The 21,714-nt window shown below is 35.4% G+C and overlaps 3 protein-coding genes across 4 annotated transcripts; all 3 read right to left on the bottom strand.

Annotated features, from left to right (window-relative positions):
• Window positions 1–1,723: 1,723 nt before the first annotated feature.
• On the bottom strand, window positions 1,724–3,064 carry LOC147408630 (putative xyloglucan endotransglucosylase/hydrolase protein 23). Its single transcript, XM_086420127.1, has 3 exons — window positions 2,731–3,064; window positions 2,449–2,642; window positions 1,724–2,360 (listed from the first exon to the last, which is right to left on the bottom strand). The coding sequence occupies exons 1-3, from the start codon at window positions 3,058–3,060 to the stop codon at window positions 1,973–1,975; spliced, it is 912 nt and encodes a 303-aa protein (XP_086276253.1). The 5' UTR covers window positions 3,061–3,064; the 3' UTR covers window positions 1,724–1,972.
• A 2,507-nt stretch (window positions 3,065–5,571) lies between these two features.
• On the bottom strand, window positions 5,572–12,503 carry LOC147408629 (GDSL esterase/lipase At5g55050-like). Its single transcript, XM_086460031.1, has 5 exons — window positions 12,245–12,503; window positions 11,984–12,141; window positions 10,619–10,849; window positions 7,692–7,941; window positions 5,572–5,795 (listed from the first exon to the last, which is right to left on the bottom strand). The coding sequence occupies exons 1-5, from the start codon at window positions 12,501–12,503 to the stop codon at window positions 5,572–5,574; spliced, it is 1,122 nt and encodes a 373-aa protein (XP_086316157.1).
• Window positions 12,504–13,450: 947 nt separating this feature from the next.
• LOC147408628 (TCP-1/cpn60 chaperonin family protein) lies at window positions 13,451–21,162 on the bottom strand. Of its 2 annotated transcripts, none has more exons than XM_086420107.1 (12): window positions 21,006–21,162; window positions 20,360–20,428; window positions 20,211–20,267; window positions 20,002–20,067; window positions 19,811–19,922; window positions 19,327–19,455; window positions 18,712–18,783; window positions 18,313–18,428; window positions 16,806–16,882; window positions 15,563–16,048; window positions 14,274–14,589; window positions 13,451–14,002 (listed from the first exon to the last, which is right to left on the bottom strand). In XM_086420107.1, the coding sequence occupies exons 2-12, from the start codon at window positions 20,363–20,365 to the stop codon at window positions 13,856–13,858; spliced, it is 1,584 nt and encodes a 527-aa protein (XP_086276233.1). In that variant the 5' UTR covers window positions 20,366–20,428; window positions 21,006–21,162; the 3' UTR covers window positions 13,451–13,855. The 2 variants fall into 2 exon arrangements, with proteins under 2 accessions (XP_086276233.1, XP_086276240.1); XM_086420114.1 differs by having other exon boundaries at window positions 20,994–21,113.
• Between the last annotated feature and the right edge of the window lie 552 nt (window positions 21,163–21,714).

Genomic DNA, 21,714 nt, shown 5'->3' with positions numbered 1-21,714 from the left:
CTGCTCTTGCGGGGAGCTAGCAAACGTTTGGATAGATTTTTGCTTTGGCGTGGAGAGATTTTTGCTCTTGCGGGGAGAGGTTTTTTGTTTTTTGTGGAGAAGCTTCAAAGACCTACTCTTTCGCGGAGAGGTTTTTTGCTCTTGCGGGGAGTGATTGAGCTTTTGCTCTTACACGGAGAGGTATATCCACACAGGCCCTTTGCTTCTTACGTGTGCATGTTGAGTAAGTAGGTACGTAGAGTATGTTTGATGTGCGCAGATAGTCAATCCGGTTTTCTTTTTCTTTACCATATATTGTATATGAAATTAGGGATACAAATGGGCCCGGTCCGGTTTGCTTTGTGCATCTGATTTATTTGACGGGCCTAAGTTCATAAAAATATTAAATAAGTACATAACTGGGCTACATTTCAAAGTCCAGTCAAGATCAGGTCCACCCATTTGTAAATGGGCTCGGGCCAGGTCTTGGAAATATATGCGATTGCACATGAGCTGCAAAAATTAGAATTTATATTAATTTTTTGGAATGGACAAACTAACTTTATAAAGGTATTTTATAATTAAAAAATAATTGATATGTGTAAAAGGAAATAATTGCGGGCTAATCTAAATCATACACGTGTCCGAATCAGCTAAGTAGTAACAAGCACGGAACAATATACGAGGTGCAGCTCTGCAAGCAGGGCAGCGTAGCAATAAGCCATACCAGGCCTGTCAAGCAGGATATGCCAAGTTAGAAGAAAATCATAAAACTGATGCATACACGCCAATCCCAAAGATCTCGGAAGAGATCTCTGTAGATAAGTATTATTGACTCAGAAAATTTCGATTAGGTAAACAACTCTACAGATTAGTGGAGATCCCATGATTATAGTTTAAAGGAGGGGAAATCTTATAAGGGGCTAGGGGGGATAAATAGCACAATAAGTACTATTGAAATGAGATCTTTTTAGGGTATCTGTTTATCTAATTTAAGCGTCGAAGTGATTTTGACAGGTACCACGCTACCGCGAGGAGGGAGGTGCACTAGAAACGACTTCGTATCAGTGCGATTAGATTCATCATAGTCATCCACTGGATTTTGACTGCTCAATATGTATTTGCATCAACAATACTCACCATTTTGTAATTATAAATAACAATACAATTAATATACATTTGCATCAACAATCCGCTCCCTAATTTGAGATCTACCCAACGAAGTCAATAAGATCTCTCTCTTGAGTCTTGACCCAGCTCAACGGTCAAACGCATATGCTGGACGCCTATGAAATATGAATGTTGGACCCCTCCAGTTTTGACTATCTGTCAATTCTCTCTCTCCCTCTCGTTTTACTTATTCAAATGAGCCTCTCTATGTTTGAAGAGAGAGAGAGAGAGAGATTTTGTGAGACATCATTTCTTGTTATATTTTTTTGAAATTTCTTGATTTTTTTTTTTTTGTTGTTGTTATATTTTATAATAGTAAAACATATCAAAGTCGGAAAAAAAATAAAAAAATTGGATCTTTGTAGAGCGTATCGCGTAACAAAAGTGATTTTAAAGTTGTTTTGCGGGAGTGATTTTTCAAACGATGGGATAACGAACATTGATTCCATGTGGAGGTGTATATTTGGAGTGAGAAAGTTTTTATATTCTAAACCTTATGTGCCCTTCTTTCAATTTCTTGGATTCCACTCTCTACAGTCTACAGTTACACACTTTTATTCATTGTACACCAAACTTGAGGACAAAAGGAGAAGGCCTTATTGCATCTGATAATATGCTAAACGAAAGCAAAACACATTTTATTTCATATTATACTATTTAAACAGAGAATAATATATTATAATTCCTATTGCTTGAATGATAAAAACTAAATTAATAATAATGATAGTGAATAAAAGAAATAAATAAAAATTTCACAATTAGCCCTTGTGATGATGCTCTCTCTCTCTCTCTTGCTCTCTATGTGCGTAGAGAATAGAGATCTCTAGGACTGATTGGCGTTGGCACACTCTACAGGGAAGCCCTGTGGGAAGCGCTTTGTATCAGTGCAGTAATTATAGATCATGTAATTCTTCTGCACCCATCTCATTTTCTCTTGATTCCCAGCATCCAATTCTTGTGACAACCAACTAGATTCTGAATTGCAAGAAGAAGATCCAGATGACCAAGTACAAGCATCCGCATTAAAGTTCCTATACGAGGCTGTAAAAGGAGCTTTGGTCCAATCTGTTTTCACAAGGCCTCCTCTTGTAGCCCATTCATCAGCGTTCCAGAGACTAGAATAAATCCTCATGGCTTGGTTCTTGGGGAAGGGAACACCCATTGATTCTGAGTTCTTGAACTCTCTAATGGGAGTACCATCTACAGAGAAGCTGAAATATTGAAACAAACAAACCCATCAAGTTTTAAGACAAGTGAAAAAAAAATTGAGTAATATTGTAATTGTGGTGATACACTTACATGATGCGTTGAGGATTCCATAGGATGGAATAGGTGTGGAAATCAGCAGTGGGATCAAACCATAAGTAGAACTGCTGCTCTCTGTCACCCTTTCCTTGGGCGAACACATTAGTGTGAAGAATGTAAGGATCTCCACTCAGATTGCCCAAGAACTCGAAGTCAATCTCATCATGATTTGGTCCTTGAGACGATAACTGCATAAAGAAAAACAAAGTTAGAGAGAGCGAGCGAGAGAGAGAGAGAGAGAGAGGAAATTATTAGTGAACTTTAGTTTTAGCTTACATAGTATGCGGTGACAGTGCCAGCAGAGTTGTCAGGGACGAGTTTGATCTGCATATCGATCCTACCAAAGAGGTATTCCCTCTTGGATTGGAAGCCTGAGCCAGAGGTTTTGTCGAGGGACAAAGTAAGTAATTCCCCATTGTTGAGTATCTTGGCACGACCATCACCCCAAGTGATGTCGAAATCTTGGTTTAAATTACCAGCAGCGACAACCATTAATGTTGTTGCCATTAGAGAAACCAGAGAGAGAAATGAACAAGGAGCCATGGGTGTTGAAGTTGAGATTCTTAATTCAACAAGTTGTGAAGTGAGATGAATGCTTTCCATCATATTTATAGTGTGAAGTGTGAGGTGGAAGAGTGAAGATTACTGGAAATTTCGGATATAGTGTGTGTAATATTGATGGCGTTGTTGAGTTGAGTACAGATGGAAAGGAGTGGGTATGAAATGATCACACATCATATAAGGAACCACCTCACTCGTCACTACTTGGTGCTTCCGTGTCCATGTACGTGGTTTTGTTGTGGACGAAGCTAAGAAGCTGCTTCGGTCAGCGCCATCAACTAACAACCCAAGAACAGCTGTCACAGCACTTTAATGCGGATAGAAATTTAAATTTTTTTAACAAAAGTTACCTAAGCAACATATTTTCCCAACTTTTCTCACTGACTATTGTTTCAAAGAGACCTTTTTTTTGGCATTTGTTAACCAATCTTTCACTTATTTAAACGTCAATTAAAAATGAAGAAACAGAGACATTTCCTTTCCAAGTCGTGCTGGGGTGACACAAGGGCGAAAAAAACTCGTGGTGTCGTTGACGTTGTCATAGATGATTTTTCATTAGATACGAGTAAAATGTATCTACGGTTATGTGCACCACCACATCATTTTTATCATTTTGTATTCTATTTGTGTCATTTCAACATTTTCCTTTCTTAAAATGTGCGCAACTTATGTCAACTTTCCCATTTGGCTACATTGTTCATTTTAATTCTTAAAACATGTTTTTCTAGTGACTTCGTCACTTTTAATAATCAACGAATTCGTTGATAAATTACAAACAAAATTACTGATATGACAAAATCGTTAATATTTTATCAACAAGTTTATTGATTATAAAAGTGACAAACACACGAATTTATAGATTAGAAAGTGACAAATTCTTGGAAAAGCATGTTTTGAAAATAAAAATGAATAGTGTATCAAATTCGAAATTTTTTCATGTTTAACACATAAAATGGAGATTCATCAAAGAAATATTGAAAGGTTAAGTATAAATAAGAGTTTTTTTTTTGTTTTTTTTTGTTTGTGGGATATCCGAAATTAAATTCTACTAGTGGGATCGGGTGAGCCAGGGCCAGGCCAAAGCATATGGATCTCTCCCTTGGGCAAGTGCAACGCCCACACATCACACACACACACACCAAGTAAATGAGTATGCCCTCACAGGTGGCCTTGAGGAGCCACTGCTCATATTGGGTATCAATTTACCAAATTGCAATTGAGCCAACCCCTTGGTGGTTAGCATAAGTAAAAGTTGGGGTGTCAATAGAAGTTTTCTTATTTTAGATTTTTCCTTAGATTTTTATTTTTTGGATTTAAAATTTTATATAAGCCTAATCATAATTGAAACACAATCGTTGAAATTGTTTGAACAAGTGCTATACTGTTTGGTGATGTTGAGATTATAATTTGAGCCAAATCTTAATAATGTTTGAAGAGTGTGTTTTAATCTTTCATTAGGTTGTATTTAAATAATTTAAGAAATGGGATGCAATAATTAAATATTAGAGTGTCAATAGCAGCTCTCTTGAAAAATGTACCCACTTGTGACCATGCCTAGGTGAAGACAGCCTGCACGCCACCCATACAAGGTGGTTGGGAAATTTCTAGTATCTGTAGGCATTGGAACACCAAGTGCAAATGGAATCCCTAGGAAATGTATAAGCATCTTTAGCTATCCTTTTCTGACACTAGAAAAGTCCCAAATACTTGAGCTCCTCCAACTGCTGTGAGCTGTGACAGGCCCCCACACGCTATGAGAACTATTGGTTTAGTTTTAAAAGAGATTATTTAAAATTGGTTGAACCATCTTTACAAATAATTTTCACATTGAATAAAAATAATTTCATATAATTTCTCTTTATACATCATATGCTTACATGAATTTATATGAATCATCTTAAGAAAGATGGATTTTTAAAAAAATTTAGAGTCGTGATTTTTTGATGCCCCCTCTACTTTAACACACACTCCCTTATGTAACATGGGTCAGGGGGTGTGTATAAGAGGGGCGTCAAAAAATCATTATTCATCATTTTATCTTGTTGTGGGTATGCATTCATATTTTTCACTTATATCAAATTATTAATATGAATAGTATTTTGAAAACCGGACTGTACCCAAAACTTGTTAAGAATTATTCTTTTAATAATATATTTACATACATGATTGTGTGAATATGACTGTGTTCAACTCTGTAAAAATATAATTTGGTAGTTCAATATAAAAATCTAGATTAACTTATTCTTTATGTTGTATATTATAGCGACAATTGATATAACTAGAATGGTATAATCATATGGAACACATCGATGGATGCGATAAAAAATGTTCATTCAATTCATAGTTCAGATAAACTTATTTCTTGTCTCTCGAATGAATGGATTAGATTTGTCAACCAATGCCCAATCCACAAAAACATGCAGTTGGTGTTGGTTAAAGTCACAAATTAAAATAAAATAAAATAAAATAATGTATATGAAACCAATGGATCCCAATTTATTGAAATGTAATTGATCGTATAAATATATATGGATTGACATCAATATCAGTCCCTTCTTAGTTACCCTCAGCCAACTGCCTGAAATTGATGGGTGTTACAAATTGTGGAGAGCCATCGTACAGGGTTTCAGCTGCTAATTTCGCAGCAGCCTCTGTAGGGTGATACCAATCCCAAAACAAGTAATCTTCCCTATTTGGACAAAGGTCAGATGTTCGTCTACAAGGACCATATCCATTTAATGTCCCAGACCCGCAACATGCACTTGTAAGCTCCTTGAATCCTACAAAATTTGAAGACAACGAACCCATTAAAAAAGGAAATAAAAATTAAGTTCCCATCTTTTCTTGTAGGATCAACGTTGGTTTAGTTTGATTGCGTATACTTGCTTTGAGGAGTTGATCTTAGCCTTCCATCCATTATAATTAAGGGTCTTGGAGCACACACTGAAGTGCAATGAAAACGCTATGGAAATTGAATTTTGTACCAAAAATTCCTTTAAAATAATTTTTTATTATCAAAATACTCTCATGGTTAATCCCAATGCATATTTATTGCACTTTAAGGGCACACACGTTAACAAAACCCTATAATAAAAAGCATTTGAATGTCCAAAAGCTTGTTTGGTATGGCCTCTACTTTTAGTGTGTGTTTGGAATACTTTTAAAATCTGAATGGAAATAGTCCACCTTTAAATTTTAGACTTCAGGAGCTTTATTTTGGTTTGTTTTGTTTCAAAGTTCAAACTAATTTAGAATTGAAATTCAGCAATTTTGAACCCACGATGAGGGATGCTAGATGAAATTTCAGAAGTCTGATTTTTAGTTTCCAGATTTCAGACTTCAAAAGTGTTACTAAACATTGCCTTTGAATCGAGAAGCCAAAGTTGTTTAGTTATTTTTGGGGAAAAACTTTGAAGCCACCACCCCGCTTCAAAATTTTGGTAGAACCATTTCTTTTCAATTACACGCGGTGTTTCCAATGAGGTATCCCAAATATTAATGAAAAAGAAAGGGCGTGAAATAAATATAAAAAGCCATGTGTCGTAATAAGAAGGGTTCCCCCAAAATTTTGAAGCGGCCTGGTCGCTTTAAAGTCGGATTCTTCTTTTTACTTTTTTGTTTTTTTGTTTTTTTTGTTGGAATTCAGATTGAACAAAAATACGAGTTTTTTTGACAAAATTTCTTTCATTTTTATGGTAATGATTAAAAAAATATAAGAAGCACTTCTTGAACATTGTCACCAAAACAACTGATGCCGTAATTACAATTATTATAGAAGTTAGTCCATAGAGGCACTTTCAATAAATGAGACAACAATTTTCTTTTACGTTGTGTTTGGATTGAGAGAAAGGGAGAGAAGAGAAGAGAAAATAAATGAGTTTATCTCCATTTCGCTTCATTAGATTGTAAAGTGGGGAGAGAAGAGAGAAAAAAAAAATGTAAGTTTTCTTTCTCTCTAAAAGTGAAGACAAGTTGAGAGAAACCCTTTAAAAATATTTTATAATGCCAACTCTACCCTAGATCTCTTTTAAGATATTTTAAAATTCTAAAATTATCCCAAGTTCTCTCCTGTCAATCCAAACATAGTAGAGAGAAATTGAGTTTCTCTTCTTTTCCCTTTTATCCAAACATAACAGAGAAGAGAATAAAAGGGAAGAGAAGAGAAACTCAATTTCTTCCATCATGTTTAGATTGATAGGAGAGAACTTGGGACAATTTTGAAATTTTAAAATATCATAAAATAGATATAGGGGCAAAGTTGGAATTGTAAAATATTTTATAAGGGTTTCTCTTCTCTTCTCTCTATTTTTGGATAGAAAAAAAACTAACATTTTTTTCTCTTTAATTCTTCTCTCCCCTACTTAACAATCCAAACAAGAGAAAATTATTTATTTTTCTCTTTTCTTCTTTCCATTTCTTTCAATCCAAACATGATGAATTTCTCTTCTCTCCACTTCTCTCAATTAGGGGTGGTGTTTGGTTGCAACAATTACTCTGCCAATAAATATGAAAACCACATGCCTTAGAAGAAATATTAACCCATGGGCAAGCACTCAAAACTAAAATCCCCTAGAAGCCAAAAAATAAAATAACTAAAAGTATGGACGTATAGCTGCAACCAGACACTCCCCCTAATGTATGTATGTATGTATGATGTTGTGTTTAGAAACTCTTACGGGGTGGAACTGCATGCAAGATATCCATCACCATCTCGTAAGCATTGCCGATAGAGTACTTCATCCCTTCCAGTTCAGAACTAAGGTTACTCATCAAATCTCCAATGGTTGAATGGAATGCTCGAGCGTAATCATTGTATGTCTCCGTGCAACCTCCCAAGACGTCATTAGAAGTCCTTTTAGATGGACAACAACCAATTGGTGGAATACTTATTAAGCCGAATTTCCTTGCTCCAAGGCTGTATAGCATCTGTCATGTCATATATTGACTTCTTTAATTCATATAAAAGATATTAGGAAAATGTTCAAAGTCAGTGCACAATTCACTGCGTTTTACACTGTCCTCATGTGGATGAGTGCACGGAACCAAAAACAAAAAGATTCTTTTCATCGAGATACAACTGAAAAGTATCCATGGTTTTGTATGTACCTCTATGTCAACTCACAGTGTGAAACACAGTGAATTTAATAGTCACTCCAACATAACTCAAGATATTAATCTAATTTATCACAACCGTTTATAATAAGGAAATAGAAAGGGAAGAACATGTTTGATTTATTTAAATAAAGGTATTTCATATATAAGAATCAAAATAATGTTTTTGAGTTTATGTTTCTCATGTTTGAATTTTAATAAAGACTTGTACTCACAACCTTGGAAACATAATTTTTTCATCACAATCAGAGGCACTATTTTTCTTACCCTTATGGTTACTCCGTCGGATTATTTACTACCTTGAACATGGGATTGTACTCCTAGGAATACGGCAAAACACTCACGGGGAGCTGCTCATGGAAGGGAAGAAGGTTTTAAAATCAAGTCCCGCCCCCAATATATATATATATATATAGGAATGAATCGAGGGACATATGTAAAAACAATGTAACATTAATAAATTTTCAAAATATGGGTTAGATGTTTCGGATTGAGCTGATTTTTAATGAGGATGATCTCTATGATGGGAAGATCATCCAAAAAAAAAAAAAAAAATCAGTCCAATCTGAAACTTCTAACCCCATTAAAAGTGATTTAGAATGTAGACTGTCGATTTTTGTTAATTTTTGTCAATAATTTGTAAATCACTTTTGATGGATTTAGAAATTTCAGATTGAGCTGATTTTTTGTGAAGATGATCTTCTCATCATAGTGACCATCCTCACAAAAACTCAGCTCAATCCAAAACCTTTAACCCATATATATATATATATATATATATATGGGTTGGGTTCCGTAGACACATAAAGCTACTCATAAAGCTACAACGCTTTTGTCTTATATGGTTAAAAAGGTTCAGAATTGACTGATTTTTTGTGAAGATGATCTCTGTGGTGAGGGGATCATCCTTGCAAAAAATCATTCCATTCCAAAACTTGTAACCCCATCAAAAGTGATTTACAAAAATTGGACGGTCTAAAATTTTTTAACTTGTAAACATGGGACTAGAAATTTTATAATGGGTTGATTTTTGGCAAGGATGATTTCCTCACCATAGAGATCATCCTCACAAAAAATCAGCCCATTCCAAACATTTTTGCCCATATAAGACAAAACACGTTGTAACTTTATGAGTAGCTTTATGTGTATACGGATCCTAATCCTATATATATATATGGACAGCGTTATTACGACCCCTATTACGACTCACATTGCGACACACCATTTTGTCTTATATGAGCAAAAATGTTTGGAATAAGCTGATTTTTTGTGAGGATGATCTCTGTGATGAGGGGATCATCCTGGCAAAAAATCATCCCATTCCAAAACTTCTAACCCCATCAAAATTGATTTACAAAAATTGGACGGTCTATAATTTTTCAACAAAAATTGGACGGTCTAGAAATTTCATAATGAGCTGATTTTTGGCAAGGATGATTTCCTCACCATAGAGATCATCCTCACAAAAAATCAGCCCATTCCAAACATTTTTTCCCATATAAGACAAAACGATGTATCGCAATGTGAGTCGTAATAGGGGTATACGGAACGTGACCCTATATATATATATGGGTCGGGTTCCTACGACCCTTATTACGACTCACATTGCGACACCGTGTTTTGTCTTATATGGGCAAAAATGTTTGGAATGGACTGATTTTTTGTGAGGATGATCTCTATGGTGAGGAGATCATCCTTGTCAAAAATCAGCTTATTATGAAATTTCTAGCCCCATGTTTACAAGTTGAAAAATTTTAGACCATCCAATTTTTGTAAATTAATTTTGATGGGATTAGAAGTTTTGGAATGGGATGATTTTTTACAAGGATGATCCCCTCATTACAGAGATCATCCTCACAAAATATCAGCCCATTCCAAACCTTTTTGGCCATATAAGACAAAAATGGTGTCGCAATGTGAATGTGAATTGTAATAAGGGTCGTTGGAACGTCACCCTATACATATTTATTTATCGAGAGAGAGATGATTTACTTATGAATAATGATTTTCTGACGCCCCTTTGACATATTCCTGCTAACGTGGCATAGACTAGAATCATAGATCTTTTTCCTTAGGTGCTACTGATCTAAGATTCTAGCCCATATCACATCAAGGAGATTATGTGAGAAAATCACTGACTCGTTGCTTATTGGTGGAGGCTGAAAAATGTGGCTAAGATGGAGGCATAGTGATCATGCTTATGTGCACGTGCGTAGGTCCGTGAATAGTGCTTTTTGGCGCGTTTTGCACATAAGAATCTTGGTCATCCTCTGTTTTTAGTAAGGGTGATTTAACTGGGGATTGGATCATGCAAAATCCAAAAACAGTAAAAAAGAAATGTGCTTCATATCCTATTTTTCAATTAGAATCACAAGGGAGGCAAAATTCCATTTTAAAGAAATAAAATTATAGGAGCCATGAAATCTTTGGATCTTTTCTTTGAGTTATTTTTCCCTTTTAATTCAATTTATTTTTTAAAAACAAAACTCACTCTTAGGTGTTCCTCGTATCTGCGTTCTAGTCTGTTTATGAATCGCTGCTGGTCCTCAGAAACATTATAACTGCCATAGAAATGTTGGAAGACGTCGTTGCTTCCAATACTAATTAAAAAGGGAGACTTGGAGAGCATACTATCCGTTTCCTCGAGATTCAATAGCCTTATAAGGTTTTCACGAACTATTGCAAATTGATCAATCTGTACGGCCAATGAGTTGATCTCTATCTGTTGGGATGCATGTATTACTTAGTATCTTGTTAACTAATAGAGACTATCTAAACAGTAGCGTTCTTAGGTACAACCGTACAAGCATAGAGAATTTATTACAAAGGGAAATGGGTAAGTAGCATGTAAAAGAGGTAGTCAACCTGCACAGGATCATCACTTTTATAACCAGCGAGATTGTCATTTTGAAAAAAAAATAAAAAAATTCAGCGAGATTGTCGCTTTGAATAACAGGCGATCTTGCTATTCATGTTTTGGGAATTAAAATGATCAATGAGTCTGAATAGTAATTTTGTCAAAATTTTATCTCATTTTGGGAAATTTCTCTAAATAAATAAATTAATCGAAGATACTATAGGATTATAGTTATGTTAAAATACTTGATATGGGTATTGTTGTAAAGATATAGACAGGGGGCGGAGCCATGATTTTTTTATAATGGGTGAAGGGTGTAGGGGCAAATGGGGAGAGAGGTGAGGGAGTGGGGACAAATGGGGCATGTAATTAGTTGAAATTATAGGGGTGTTTCAAAGTTCTGTGGGGACAATTGCCCCACCAGCTCCTTACTAGCTCCGCCCCTGGATGTAGAGCTGTTAATATCACAAACCAATTACAGGTAATAATTTCAAAAGCAAATTTTGAATAAGATAAAATTACAACTTATAAAAATAAAATAAAATAAAAAGAAAAAATTACTTTTAAAAGAAAAAAAATAATTAGAGTAATAGTAAGGTTTTGCAGAATACATGTAGAATCAGATTATGACCATTAACTCAAGACTTTTAAAATCCTGCAGAGTACTTTGCCTACATTGTTTCTGAAATTGATTTTAAAATCCAAAATCATAATATTACTTTTGTTAACATTGTTCTTAAAGTTGTAACATGAAAGAAATATTATATATAGAGGCGAAGAGATTTTTTGGTCATAAAAAAACCAATACAGGATTTCACACAATCACAGATGACCAATCTCATGAAGCCTAAAGAGGCTAAATTTGTAAATTGGGGATGCCTTCAAAAATCTGCATTTGTTTGATTGACTCGTTCGGGATTCTGTGAAATCTAGGATTGACATTTTTGTAAGTAAAAAAATTTTCACAGATAAAATAAAAAATTAGATGAAAGAGGATATGGTATACATATATACCATATGTACTCCAGTCAGATTGAGAATTCCAGCCCCAGCGGAAGCGAAGTTGACACCCTTGACAATACTCTCATTGAGAGGAGAATCTCCTTGAATAAGAGAGAGAAAAGCTGGTGGACTCATTTCGAATCCCATCTGCTGGGCTTACCGCACCACATGCATGCATACATATATCAGAAAATATTTGGTGATCACGGAGAACTATCCAAAGTCTAAATTACCATAATACCCTTAAATTATACGTACCAAGAAGATCGGCACTGTTTAAGCCATTACTGAACCTCCCCGTGGGTATCGAGCCAGGGAAATCAATACCATTGTGAGGGTAGTTTGCTTTGACCCAGGTGTTTAGGTAATTGTTCGTCCCCACATCGGCTGTTGAATCTCCGAATATGAATACTGCGGGAACAGTTGCATTGACAACCGAGTGCACAGCAATAATGGACAAAGAAATGAGAAGAAGAATTAATAATAGAGAAGATGATGAAATCCATCTATCTGCCATTGATATTGAGTTTAAGGAAAGAGGTTTCAAGTTATTTTTATGGTCATCTTCAAAAGCTCATTGGATATATATTATTCAAATAATGGCACCAAAGATCCCAGCTCTTAACGTTAATATGTTGTTAATGTAGGTAGGCCAAGAAGGAATACTTTAGCCGATAATTACAAGGGCGGATTCTCCTAGTGAAAAGTTTTCTGACCTTAAATGATCTGGACACCCTAATGAAATTTACTAATTTTTAATTTTGAGCCTTATAATCAATAATAAGGGACAAAAGAAAATGTGGCGAATACAATATCATATTTTAAAAATGGGACAATTCGGTCACTTGATTCTTTGTCAAGTAACACATAAATTTCTTCGTAAGGATGACAGCAGTCAAACAACTATAATATATATGTTTTTTTCAGTTCTTTTGTTGCAGAGTAAGCAAAGAATCTTGGTAGAACCCTTGTCAAGTAATATATAATTTGACCCTGTCAATCGGGTGATTCACTTCAAGATTTTAGAATCCTTGACTCCTTCACATTTTTGGTAATATTTCAAAGTCCTCTTATAGTCTAACAAAAATAACTCAAAAAACTCTTTGATTTTTATTTATTTTTTTAAATTAATCATTTTCTTTGATAATGATAACAATGACAATTCACTGCAGCTTTCAGATTTAAATGATCTCCTTGTCTTCCAAGGAGCATTTATCACTTGAGCAATCCATTAATTCTCTCATAAGATTTAAATTTTAAGTTGTCAATCAAGATCAATTGAGAGATTTTGAAGCCATTATTCACTTAATTACGCTGCAGTCATTGACAAACCCCACCTACTTGGGACAATTTACCTCGTGAAATCAGACGAGGTCACGTGAGTAAACATTTTTTTTATATAACTGAGTTCCCACTAAACAGTTTTTTCTAAGCAATTGAAGAGGAAACTATACTAGTACTCAGTTCAGGAAAACACTGAAGAACATACGTTCAATCCAAAATAATTCAAGATGATTTGAGTAGGTTCCCCCCCATGGGCGCGGGGCCAAACAAGCATGCAAAAAGAAGGCACACCTAATCTCCACATGAGGATGCTTACAACAAAGGCGGCGGCTTCCCTTCAGACATTAAAATTGACAAATTATAACCCCCCCCCCTCCAAAAGCATCTGCACGTACCAACCCCCAAATAAAACCTAAGTGCCCAAAGCCAGTACATATCAAAGCCAAAATTTTCAACTCACCCAATATTTAAACTAGGGCCAGTCAATCATAGCAAATTTTAGGAGAACCTAGTGGCTATTAAAACACAAAACATAAACAGAATCTCTTTTCCCTTGCATGGCTGACAAGAATCACCAACTTAGTCTCACATTCTATCTTCTCTCTTCCGTGGGGCACAAGTAATGATCTCATCAACTCTGAGTATCATCTCCGCAGCCTCAGTTGCAGAGAGCAGAACTGCATGTTTCACTTTAAAGGCTTCCGATATCCCCAGCTTCTCCATATCTCCTACCTGTAAAGTGTAACCAAGTAAATCAAATAACCTAGCCAAACGCCACAACCAGAAGAAACGAGGTCTAAATTGCTCGAAGAAATGGCAGCATATATTAACTGGATTTCAAATATTATGCGACTCCACACAATTGGCATTTAATAGAATACTAGGTGGGTTAGAAATTTGGCCAATAATTTCCCCTTGAAGACAACACACCAAAATGTGAGCAAGTAAATGAATACCATTGTATGGCCTAATTAGTGCATCAGGCACAGAGTTGTAGACTTACAGCTCCAGTGAGGACATCAATCCCAGCAGTGCTCCCCTCCTTGTGGTGCTCAGCACGGAGTTGAGAGATCAACTCTGCACTGTCCAATCCTGCATTGTCTGCTATAGTTGTAGGGATGGCTTGGAGAGCCCTTGAGAAAGCCTCGATGGCATGTGACTTTTTCCCAGGAGTCTTACGAGCCAACTCGTCCACTTCCTTTGCCATCACCATCTCAGGCCACCCACCTCCAAGCAAAACTCTGCTATCAACCACTGTCTGAGACAGCACACACAAGGCATCATGCAGAGACCTCTCAGCTTCATCAAGCACATGAAAGCTGCAAACAAAGATATCATATACATATATCAGAACTCAACCACTAAACCGCGGGGAGAGGTTTTAACAAATTGAAGTTCCTACAGCATTGGACCGATGAAACTAGAGCATTTGAAATGAAGAGATCGATGTTAAATGTGGTGAAACTGAGAAGATAACTCTACCGGAGAAAGCGTTGGAGAAGAATCCAGAAATCCAATATAGCTATAGAGTGGAATGTAAGGTTAATCTGCCAACGACGTAGCAGCACAAATGACACACAAACCAGATGGCAGGACAGACCTAGTAGATCTCCTCAGAAAACACAGCATCATTACATGACCTTAACTAACTAGCATATGGGACTATGCAGACTTGATAAAGAATCAACACAAAGGAACTAGAATTATGGAGACATATGTCGGAGTCCAAGGCTTTAAAATAAGTAAAAAAGACAGTATGTGGAGTGTAAATTTAGTAATGACACCCAAGAAAGGAATAACCAATAAAAATAGATGGTCTAGAAATACCCCAAGTGACCACTTTCGTTATCTCGGGTCTACAATACATAATAAGGATGGAGAGATTGAAGAAGCTGAAGACCATAGAATCAGAAGTGAAGGTTAGTTTCTGGTATGCTATGTGACAGGTGCATACCAATCGCATAGAAACCATAAAAAGCAGAAATGTTGAAACCCCATCCCTTTTATAGAATTCCTCGTTTTTTTCCATCTCTTATTTATCAATAACTTAACCAAAGATGAACAATTAACGATCTTATTTACTTTTGTTCTCAATAGTGTTTTATAAGGTAGTCCGAATACCCTGTGTCGATTCAACATCTCGATCTTCTCATGTGTATTGTCCCATACCAACCCTACTTTAAATAGTTTAAATTAACTACACATTATGGACTGATATTACACAAGAAAAAAACACATATTGAAAAAATTCTACAATTCTCGAGAAAAAACAAAACAAAAAATTAAACATACCTTGCACCTCTTAATACAATGGTACATGCTTGACCCATTTCAACACCAGAAAAGTGGATCAACTTATCCTCACCAATCATGATTTCCTCGATGAGCTTGCAATGGCCAAGTTTGACCGACTCTGGATTGTCGAAGGTTGATGCAATTTCACCACCAGTTACAAGAGCCAGGCGCTCAATTCCATCAAAATCAGCATGCTCGATAGCAAGTATTCCCGCGTCGGCAAAGAGTTCCTCTGGAAAGTTGTAAATTAACTGCCTATTAATAAAGCAATTAATTCCATGATTTATGATTTTTTGCACCTTCTCTTTCATTTTCTCCTTTTCTGCCCCTTCAATTTGTGCAACCCTAGACATGGAGTCAACACGAACACGAGCCCCATATATTTTAACTTTATCAGTGTCCATAGCAGTATTTGCCACCAAGATTTTTGCATTTTCTATGCGCTTTGGTTGGCCAATGCCGATTTTCTTGTCAAGGATAAATCTGCATACAGAGAATAGTACTCCAGTAAAGAATAAATTAACAAGAGGACATAATGGGAGAGACAAAAGTAAGAGTGGAGGGGGGAGGGGGGAGGGGGGTGGAGAATAATTTATCCCCTTCAAGCATTAGAAGAGTAGTAAACCTAATAGTCATCCAAAAGAAAACTGGAAATAATGTTATATACATCACGATTATCTAGTATATATGTATATATGCACAAATTATAAACTCGAAGGAAGCACGATAACCACAATACAAGTCAAAAGTGAAATACAAGAATAACAGATATCCTTCGTGCATGAATGTCCCCTACAAGCCAAACAAGACAACACATTTTATATTACACAGTGATATTAAAAATAGGCTTACAGCCAGGCACAAACAAGCACCCCTGGGGGGCACGGGTAAGCAAACTCAATACACAATATACATGAGTTGGGCCCAATAACAACACAAGGCCCTCCAAAATCTTGAAGCTGAAAATTTTCAATCATGCATACATAAGATTTGATTGGTGCAACATACAGTTAGGAGCTATGATTATGTAGGCAATAAAGAGAATGTGAATGGGATGATCGAATGCTTATGAGTGGCTCCTTTCTAGAAAATTCAGATGGCGTACCGCATCAACTCTCCAATTTTAGAGCAAGGAGGTTACTAATAGATTTTTTTGATAAATGCATTTACAAACGAAAGAAACGATGTGTTTGCCCGACTCAATTGCATCTGTGCAAATAATACATGTGTATGCCCCTACCCTTCATCCAGAAATGAATCCTTCAGGGAACCTCCAGGCTTCTTTATAATTTGGATGGACTCCAAGTTCGTACTGCCCTGTCAATTCAAAATAGAGAATAGTTAAGACAAAAAACAGTGAAAAAGATGTTTCAAGTTTAACAAATAAGGAAAAAAGAACAACAAAATTTCAAATTAAAAGGCAAAACAAAATTAAGTGTAAGATCAAGTGACATCAATTTATATGATAGAATAGGCTTGCATAAGATATGGTAGTAATAAATAAATAAAAAAGTTATAAGTAAATTTTGACATATTTCCATGAAATATTTCCATTTCCGCGATGTTCAACAGTAAATTCAACATTTTTCTTCTAGAATATAGCTCGATGGATATCATTGTCCATGGTGAAATTTTTCAGTGCATGGTAAAAAATTTCAATTGAAATAATCAAATTTCAAGGATACAAAAACAATATTTTGCTGAAAATATTTCGGCAAACAGTAAATATCGACCAAAATATTAATATTGGAAAATCATGACAATATGTATTCATGAGAAGAAATCAATTAGGTAGTTGAGTAGGTATATCCAACCTATTTTGATGAATTCAATGCACATTAATTTGTATATATAAGCACACACATACAATCGTTTATCGTTTATATTTTATAAAATGTCTTATCAATGGTTGTAACTATTTTTTGTATCTCCATAGACAACATAAGTGTTTCAAACTACAACAGTTGATAAGACATTTTATAACAAGAGTTCAATTGTGCACAATAGTATCTAACAATATAGTATATCTTTATACATGAAATTTGAATATTCCTATTTTAGGCCTCCCCCATTTCCCCAATTTACTTTTGCGCTCTTACCAGTTACCACAACCATTTCCTTCTATAGAACTATGGTACAGATTACAGAATGACATCATCTGTCTAGGTAAGTTGTCTACCATGGAGTATCAAGACAATATAACTATATCATATATAGGTATATTTGCCCAACCAGCTTGTTATGATAAATAAATAAAAAACAGGATCATTCCATAATAACACGAGTATAGTATAAAAAGACAAGAAATTATGTCGTAAATTCATTAGACTGATGAATATTTACACTGCTTAATAATGTAACCACCAAGTATAATTACATATATATGACAAGTCAGCTAGTCCATCCCAAGACCTGGGGCAAAACACCTGCACTTGTCCAAATTGGCTTTCCCTCATGTTGCACAAATACTTATGCATGATGTTTATGGTTCTCAAAAAGACATAAAATTATGACAACCACTCTCAAGTCAAAAAAAGAATTGGAAAAGAGGAGAACAAATAATGTCATTTTTGGTTTAACAGTGTCCCATTAAAAGAAGAGGGAGAAAAAACAGATGGGATAATGTTAAGCTTCATACTATGAGTGGTTAGTATTTGAAAAATAAATTTCACAACTAGAAAATGTGAATGCCATCAGGAAAAATTACAACAAAATCTTGAATTACAAAATGCAAGGTTAATTATTACCTTAAGCCTCATAACAGCATCCACAGCTAGTTTTGCAAAATGTTCCTTGTCCTGGGAGAGAATTTTAGAACTCAAAGTTGTCATTGCAATCTTCATCAAATCTGATTTAAACTTCTCTGCACGATTACAAGGGAAGAGCACACATTAGAAATATACTAGAAAATTCTGAAAGTAGAAAGAAGAACTACTGTTGATAATAAATGTAATATCTAGCGGTTAAGAAATTCTGTCATCCATCTTCAATGTCACTCAGTTTATGATCTGAGCTACAACTTCAACAAGCTTTTTAATTTGCGAAGGGGTAATGGCCCAGACATGAATTTCTTAAATAGAAGGCGTAAGGGAGAGAACAACGAAGACATGGAACCTAACGCTTGTTATTCCTTATCAAATCGTTACCTGGATCCTCTTTATTATCCATGACTCTCTGTAACAAAGCATTCCGTGCACACTCAGCCGCCATCCTATAACCTATCATACCAAAAACACAGTTCAGATAGAAAATTGAAACCATTACAGACTTTGGTGTAAAGAAATTAAAGAACAAAAAAAGGAAAAACGATCTAATTTTTCAACTACAGGGGTTGGTGATAGCAGCACTAATTCGTGCCTTCTAAGACCACATCAAGGTCTTATTCTTTGTCACTCAACATTGACAAAATGAAAATAGTAGCTGGCAGTGACACTTTATTTCAGTTTTCAATCAAGATTCAAGGACTTGGATCTATTCTGACTCTACTGAAAAAGTGAATCATAAGATTCAAGGATTTGAAGCCCCAACATCAACAATCATTATTCAATGAAAAATAGACAATGCAAAATTGTGTCTCCCTTCAGCATCAAGGGCTCCAAAAATGAGAAGTACAATAAGTAAATCATGCATGTATTTATATATATATCTATGGTGATGATTCCTAATTTAAGCACAGAAAACAAGTAATCCAAAAAAGTAGATTAAATCCAACCCTGCTAATCAACATAAAAAAGAACCCTTCATTTTAGATCATAACAAACCTGAAATTATCGTCATAGGATGGATCTTTGTGGCAACCAATTTCTCTGCTTCCCTGAGAAGCTCTCCAGCCAAAACAACAACTGAAGTTGTCCCATCACCAACTTCATCATCCTGAACCTTAGAAATGTCTGATAAACTTAAACTAAGGAAGAGCACTAATTACATAACATGTTTTTTTTTTGTAAGTTAAACATTGAGGAATGTTTCACGCGAGCTTACTTTAATTTGTAAAATACATATAAAGTTGAGGACTCCAAGAATTTTAGAAAGATAAATGCATTAGACCTCAATGCAGATAATTCACAAACTTAAAAAAATTAAGAGATTTATCTCAGTGGCTGTAAGAAATCTTCAGGAAACGCCTCAATGTTGATAATGATGATGATCTCAATGAAGTGTACAAAAGAATACACCAGAGTTTCAGTTGCATCGAGTCGATAACAATTCTAGACCTTCAAACCACAAATCAAAACGTAAGGATACCAACTAGAACCTTCGCAGCTGGGTTGTCAATATGAAGAGACTTTAAGATGGTCGCACCATCATTGGTAACAGTAACACTACGTCCTCTGCCTGTTGATTGTAATATTTTATCCTACAACAAATGCATCAACAAGCAACTCAATCCAAGCATAAATTTGGAGACTTTAACATTGCTGTAAATGAATTTTTACCATCCCCTTCGGCCCTAACGTGGTCTTGACCAGATCAGCAATTGCCATCGCACCAATAAAGGAGGCCTATATAGAAAATACAAGCATCTAACATAAGATTACCCAAAAAAGGGGTAAAAATGGATGAAAAACCAAAACCCAACAGAAAAATGTAGGAGTTTTCATTTTCAAAAGATAAGCTTGGCCATGAATCGCAGCATGAGACTCACCATTCTGGCCCGTTCCCCTTTTTCTTCAGTAGCTTCATCTTTAAACAGACTCTCGATCTAATCCAATCATCAAAGTTAAAAAAAAACATATTCGCTCAATTAAAAATAACCACAAATCAACTTTAAAAGAACAATCAATAAATTCATACCGGCATGAGATAAGGTTAGAATGAAGGTAATTGGCACTGGTTGATGAAAAACAGTGAGCTTTAATGGATCTGCAGTTGCGGCAGATTATTAAATCAGAATTTCAACAACTATTATAATAAAGACAGGCATAAAACTGACTACGAATGTGACAGAAAGCTTGGAACTTTGAGAGAGAAACGCATCACTTCTGAGAATAAATAAATAAAAATTACTTCCAAAAATCGAAGCTTGGGAAGTTGAGAACAAACAAAAGTCATAAAAAAAAATGGACAGATATTTGAATACTACACAAATGATGAATGCAGATAACTGAAGAGATGTGATGGAACTGAAGTGATCCAAAAGTTGGTACGAATACGAGTAAGAGCAAATGCAAGAAAATAAAACCCTAGTAAGAAAGTAAAGATGGGGCATCGAGAAAGGCAGAGAGATCGAAGATAATAAATTAATAAATAAAAATGGAGAAAAAACTTCGACAAAGAAATCTTAGAAAACCTTGAAGCATCATTTGAGAGAGGATTATGTTAGTCTCATATTAACGAGTTCGATTTTTGGAACAAAAATACTTAGATACATAGAAATTCTATAAACCCTAAAAAAAAAAAAAAAAGAAACAGAGAGATCGAACATTACAAGCAAAAGTACCTGAGAAGAGGTGAGACTGAGAAGCAATGCGAGTAGATGCAGAAGGCGCTGGATGAAGTTCCTTGAACTTAGGGTTTTAAAAGTTTTCCCTTTTTTTTCCAATTTAACCCTGTTGAGTGATCCTGTGGTTTATCATCCTCAATGCACCTTTCACGACACATGCTTATCATCGTTAGTTCGACCATATTAAAAATGGGACCACTTGATCGTGGTGATCTGATATTTGTTATGTGCACCATCAGGTGGTCGATTAGAAACTGACGATTCTGATTAACGGTCTGAGGAAGTAACATATGAAAGTAATACAACGTAAGGCTTATACTAGTAAAGTCACTGGAAGTTTGGAGAGAACCCAGGCTCCTATGCTCTACATCATGGTTTTAATGTCTCGTACATGCCAGATACCGAGTCGTCTAGACCGAGTTCTCTGATGAGTTAGAGATGTCTCGTTCAAATTTTGAAAAATGAATGTGGATTTTAAATCTCATCCGAAAAATTGACTTGTCTGTCTGCCTCGTCCATGCCTGATACCGAGACGACTCAGGTGATATGTCTTGATCTTGAACAAATTATTGAAACCATGCTTTCAATAAGGTGACTTGCGGAAAACGCATGATCACAAGAATGTTTAAATATGTATCACTAACACTTTCTAGACTAAGAACGAAAAAAACCTTACTAAGGCTCATCAATGGGCAACAACATTAAG

The sequence above is a fragment of the Akebia trifoliata genome, chromosome 2 (assembly GCF_017979445.1).
Source record: "Akebia trifoliata isolate Shusen 1 chromosome 2, ASM1797944v1, whole genome shotgun sequence".
NCBI classification, from domain to species: domain Eukaryota; kingdom Viridiplantae; phylum Streptophyta; class Magnoliopsida; order Ranunculales; family Lardizabalaceae; genus Akebia; species Akebia trifoliata.
This window is presented reverse-complemented; position numbering and strand designations above follow the sequence as displayed.